This window comes from Rhagoletis zephyria, unplaced genomic scaffold, assembly GCF_001687245.7.
Source record: "Rhagoletis zephyria isolate East Lansing unplaced genomic scaffold, Rhagoletis_zephyria_1.1 Rzeph_scaffold_24588, whole genome shotgun sequence".
In the NCBI taxonomy this organism is placed as follows: Eukaryota; Metazoa; Arthropoda; class Insecta; order Diptera; family Tephritidae; genus Rhagoletis; species Rhagoletis zephyria.
Window position 1 is genome coordinate 1 of NW_016181646.1, and position 6,195 is coordinate 6,195.

Below are 6,195 nucleotides of genomic sequence, written 5' to 3' on the forward strand. Positions count from 1 at the left end.
AAAGTACTCAGTACTCTGAAAAATACCCGATACTTAAAAGTATCGATACCTAAAAACTTGATCCTCAAAAGCACTAGATACTTCCCAACACTAGTAAAAACATATACATATGTACAAACATAAATATGTATAACATTTACACACAACCCATTCCATGCCTATGCCTAAAAGTATGCACACTTTGGTGAAACGACCAACTGATAAGTTAACCCAGCAAAGAAATGCGATCGCGAAGATCGAATTGATTATTCAGCAAAGTCATAGTTGAAAAGTGCTTTTGAAGCAACGTTGCAGTTAGAGTAGGTAGTTTTTTTTATCAAATTCGGTACTTGTTACTTTCTTTATCAAATGTGGTAATTTATTGTTACATTTTTGGTAAGTATGGTATATACTCCGTCACCCGTTCTGATACCATCTTCAAAGGAAGGTTCTGCATGGGAAAGAACATTTGCTTTCTGTCTAAAATTTAAAGCAACGAGTGCGTTTCCTGATATAGAAGTACTACATTATATCATTACCTACGCTGTCAGAAACACCAACAACTAAAATCTCAAGGTTTGGGGAAAATTTTCAGTTTTTAAATATTGTTTTTTTTCATATTTAGGACAATTTCATTTTTACTCCAAACCTACATATCCCCTAGCTTAGAATGAAAAGTTGCTAAGTAAATTTTTTGTGAAAACCTATATCTTGTTATGGGAGACAAAGGAAATTAAAAATGCGCCCTGGCCAAATATTTATTTACAGAAAAAGCACAGCATGCGCGCAGAAAATTCTGAAGATATTGTGTCAAATACAAGTGAAGAAATGCGACGTTCTATAACCGAAATTTTAGATAAATTTGCGGTGGAGATATCTTTCAGGAATTTATAGAAGCTTGATGAAGGCTTTGGTTTTCTTCGCAACTTCAAAATAACAGAACAATTACCTTGAGCGAATCAAACAAATATAAGGATCATGAAAAAGAAAATAAGATACCACAAACTTGTTTCCAGGTCGACTGCTTCCTTGAGAAACCTGATCCACTGGCTTAAATTAGAGATTAAAGGCAGGTTTCTTACAGATGATACCTTATCACAGTTTTCCACCCACCTTCGATGATAATACAGGGCCCTGGTTCCAGACACTACAGCCCACCCAGTTTTCTCTGATTATCATATGGATGGTGTGGTGCTGTCAGTCTGGGCAGAAATGCACCACTTAGATTTCCTGTGCCTAGAGTGGCAAGTAAATTTAGATATAGTCCATACCCCTCAACCCAACGAAGCAACCACTTTGCCTTGCACACTTTGCAGTTTCTCACCGCTTTCCACCAAAGGCTTAAGCTCAGTTAAGTCACAAGAATTTTAAGATACGTTGACAGCTTATTTATATCCTACTTTTTTGCTTTTACACCTTCGTTTGCTTGTACTTAATATGTGCAATTACCCCCTTCGAGTTGTCATCTGCTATTTTAAAGCTCGGCAAAAATGAACTATAAGGAGCCCGATCCTTATGTACAGATCAATCTGCCCCTCACTTGTGCTTGAGAGAAGCGAAAAGAAGCGAATGGGTTGAAATCTCCGGGGAACAAATGCAAGACCTTACCGGCCTTGGACAAGAAGACAACTCTGACCTTGAGGGTTTCAAAATATATCTCCTTCCTAAGCAACTCACTTGGATAGATAACAACCATCGATACGATACCTACACAGACTTCTGCAATTGGGCTAGTAAGCTCCTATCGGGATCTGAGCCTTGACGATGTTGGAAAAATTATGGCTGAAAACAGGCATGTGATCATCTATGTTTCTGGCATCGTGGGCCGCTGCTTCTAAGCGGATCCTGCCTAGTTCCGGATTACACAGAAAATGGGCAACAAGCAGTAGAAGAAGAAGGACTAATCGCTTCCCATGGTCCAGTTACAATACTAGTTCTTCGGGTATCCATTTGGATTGGAATTCTGGCTTTAAGGTGACTGTAATAAAGCGGGAACAATTATTGGGAGAAAGAAAAATGGGAACAGGATTTCAAGGTTTATTTGCGGAACTTACGACAGCAAGGTCATACAGGTTATTGTATCTTTTAAGAACGAAGGTGCTAAGCTATATAATATGCCAATATGTAAGACCATTGAACCCTCATATTATGAGCCGGAACCAATGTTGAAAACTCGTTATACTATTTAGTTCCAAAAAAAATATATAAACAAAATTTATTGACCATATACGTATGTGCGCAATGCTATTAAAAAATTCATCACTATTAACTTTGAGCTTCGATATAAATACATACATATGTACATCATAATTTCACGGTTCACCAATTACGACAAAATAAATTTAAAACAAAACATTGATTAACTACGCTGACAAACACTGCCATACACAGCCACACGTAGAATTAAATAGTTAGTACAGCTACAAAACTCCTCCATAAGAAAATTAAGATACTGAAATTCGTTATATCATTTTTTGGAGCCACCACAAGCAAGAGCGTTCAATGCGATATCATAATTTTTCCAAAGCAATAATCCAACTAGTAATACTAACACTAACGGTACACGTTAGATATCCGTGGGATTGTATGCCCACAATTAAAACGCCAAGCAGCCTTACATCAGCCTTTGCAACGCACCTGCCTATGGAAGTGGGCAAACCATTGTTGTGGCCACCAATTTTCGGCAAAAGTGACAGTAAAGCAGCGGCGGAGAAGTACGACAAGGAAATCGAGCGGCGTTCACACTGGACAACGGTAAGTAGACAGTAACAATTCGATTAGATGCATACAATTGATGACATTCGCTAAAACACTCTGCATATGTACTCGTACATACATAGACTGATTGGCTGGAGAAGCACAAGTACGCCGTGGAAGTGCACAATGTCACCACAACCGACGGTTATCAGCTGCTTTTGCATCGCATACCCAAATTAGGCAAACAGCCCGTCTTGCTGGTACACGGACTGCTAACTTCATCACTCGCCTGGTTGCTGCTCGGACCGGGCAAGAGCTTAGGTATGAACGGAGTGTAGTTTCTATTCAACTAAGCTTTTGCTTTTGTCACCTACACTGACCCATTTGTGTACACCATACATACGCACACACACACACCAAAGTACCCACATGCCGGAGCTCTAATGTTTTGTTTCTTCTCCTGCCTTACCTCGCCTAACTGGGTGCTGCTTTCAGCGTTTCTGCTCGCCGACCGCAACTACGATGTTTGGCTGGCGAATTTGCGCGGCTCAGCATATGCGCGCAGTCACACGCAATTCAGCGCCGACAGCTCGGACTATTGGAGCTTCAGCTTCCATGAAATGGGCGCCTACGATCTGCCGGCCATAATGGACCACATTGGGAATGAGAGTTCGTTCCAGCAGTTGCTGCTAATTGGACACTCCCAGGTGTAGTACCGTCCGTATGCTTAGTTACCGTTGTCAATGGTGTTGGACGGACAGACGAACGAACACCGAAAACGGTCGATGTGTGCTAAATTGCTGTTGTTTTTGTCACGCTTAGGTGCTGTTGTTATCTACATTGCAATTGTTTTTGTTCTCGGCTTTATCTTTTGTTTTTGCACTTGCTTTTGTTATGCTTTTGCTGTGCTTTCGTTGCTGTACACATGTGTTGTTGTGGTCGGTGGTGGGAGAAAATGTAAATATTGTGTCGTTAATGCTTCTTACGCCATTGTCTGTTTGGATCTTCTTTGTTTTGTGCTTTCATTGGGCTGCTTTTAGGCGCTAAACGCATTCCTAGTTTTGTGTTCTATTCACCCCGAGTACAATGAACGCATTCTGTTAATGCAAGCGTTGGCCCCAATTGTGCAATTGCACGATTTTGTGCGTTTCAAATCGGATGATGTGCGGCGGATAATGCGCTTTGTGAAGGTGAGTCGAGGAGGATGTTGGGTTAAGGTACTACAAAGATTTTAAAGGTAGGAGTTGGTAACATGTTGAAATTTTGGTTTAGATATTGAAAAAACAAATTTCAGTTATTGAAATGTAGCTGTTTAGTAGCTTCCTAAAAGGGTAGAGCTTGGGAGCCTAGACGAAGCTTGGTAAATTGGGTTCGTTCACTGCTACCGCAAAGGGTTATTAGGATTAATCAGACGAAAGTGTGGAGTGCATGATAGAAATCCTCAGAGCAGTATACTTCCTCCTTTGATAAGGTGCTTGATACTTTATTCCCTACTTGACAATTATAATGGTAGTTCCCAGAAAAGCACAGAGAACACTGCCTTTTTGACGACTGAGTCGAAGATCGACATATCTCAGCAGCCAGTTCGAAACCGCCCTATATCATAGAACTAAGAACGCCCTATTTCAGAATTCACTTCAAAAACGCCCCATCTCAGCTCCGATTCAAAAACTTCCTATCTCAACATATTTGCTAGATATTTTGACTTGAGATAGGGCGTTTTGAACCAAATTCAGAGATAGGGCGTTGTTTAAAAGTTTTCTTAGATAGGGCGTTTTCGAACTGGCTGCCGAGGTATGTCGATCTTCGACTCAGCCGCTAACCTAATCAGAAGATGTGCGGTGTACAGCTAGTTATCTGCTTTCATTGAGAACACAGCTTGTATGATTGCTGACTGGACAATTCTCAGAGTACAAGTACCTGGCTGTGACCAACAAAAAAAAAAAACATTTACATCCCCAGTCAAGCTGCTCGTTCACGAACTTTCAATATACAACACTATCGATGCCAAATTTTTACAACTTCGCTCTTCTCCGCAGGGCTGCAACAATGATACAGCAACAGAATCAACAACCGAGAGTTTGTAAAAATATCAAACAACGTCAGGACCGGCTCTTAATGCTTTGTTGAATTTGCCGCCTCTGGATTTAGCGAATCAAGAGAAGGCAATGAAAATGGTGTGTTGACTGCACTCTTTTGATCTGTGGCACGAAGTTTAGAGTTCTGTACGCAGAGGGTTGTTCAGAAGGTCGTCAGATCAATATCCTTCGTTTTTGGCACCTAATGACAAACTGATACTTGGAGTCCCTTTGGAAGACAGAACTTCATTAGATTTCCTACAAGTGAATAATGGAGAGACTCAGACACTCTCTTGGGAAGCTTCGAGAAAACTTTCTATACCGACAGCTCACAGAGTGAAAACGGTATTGGAGTTGGATCGCATCTGGACGGTAACTTCAGATACTTCACCGCTTTGGGTGCAATGGCGACGGTCTTTCAATCGGAAGTCTTTGTAATACTAAAAGTGGCAGATTGGATAATTGGCGAAAGGTGGCGCGGAAATAAAATCAGGATCTACAGTGACAGCCAAGCTGCTCTGAAAGTCCTGGAAACCGCTCGAACCTCAAAGCCCATCCCCACCTATATATTCCCTTCCTCTAAATAATGCCTCTTGGCCTTAAGTACAATGAGCAATACGGCCTGAGTGCTTGGAAAAATTTGTGTTTGGTCTTCGGGCCAGCCACAATTCCATTCCATTCCATTGCAAAAATGAGAACTGTTCACAAAGGGTGAGCCAAAAAATTTAAGACTTAATTATTTCCATGAATTCTTGGATAGTGTCCGGTGCCCACATTCAGGTTCAAAAATGCGCTGATCAACCTACGGACAGAAAAACTTTTCAAAGCAATTTCTTCAAAGTAACAAACCGTGTCAAATATCTCTCGAAATACATATTGTCCTGCATACATATTTAAATGGTACTTAATACGTCTGCCAATCTCTCCGACCACTTTCAACCCGTCCGTGGGGTTCCACTGACCTTTGCTTCTCCTTCTAAGGAGCAAAAGAACCAACTCAAGAATACACGCGGGCTGTAGTTAGTTAAAACTAAGAACACAGATAAATTAAGAAACCCAAAGCGAGTTGGTTGTGTGCTCCGATGAGGCAATCTCACAACTAAAATATCATAAGCTATTTGCGCTCGTACAGCCAAAAAGCTGCAATTTCATGTCGAACTATACCGACAGGGATGCCGTTGAACGAAAAGTATAGTGGATGAGCTGGCGTTCTCTAAAAGCTGTGTACTGGGCATCCCTTTCTTAGGGAGAAGTAAGGGGAAAAAATGTTGTGTGNTTACATTAAAAACTTCCCTGCCTACATGTTATAAGTCCAAAGTAAAATCCGAGTCATATGAACTCTTTCCCGCCGGCTATCTACGCAAAAAATGTCTCCAACGCAATTCCGACCATCGCCAGACTTGTCTGCAACTAATGAGGGCCTTTGCGGGTAATGGCCGCT

General features: G+C 41.2%; 1 protein-coding gene across 1 annotated transcript; it reads left to right on the forward strand.

The window, feature by feature from the left end:
• Positions 1-2,549: 2,549 nt before the first annotated feature.
• On the forward strand, positions 2,550-3,389 carry LOC108381970 (lipase 1-like; the record flags this gene model as incomplete). The annotated part of the gene is made up of 3 exons (XM_017638365.1): positions 2,550-2,733; positions 2,820-2,997; positions 3,172-3,389. Coding segments are annotated over 3 exons (580 nt in total), but the record flags the coding sequence as incomplete, so codon positions are not given.
• Between the last annotated feature and the right edge of the window lie 2,806 nt (positions 3,390-6,195).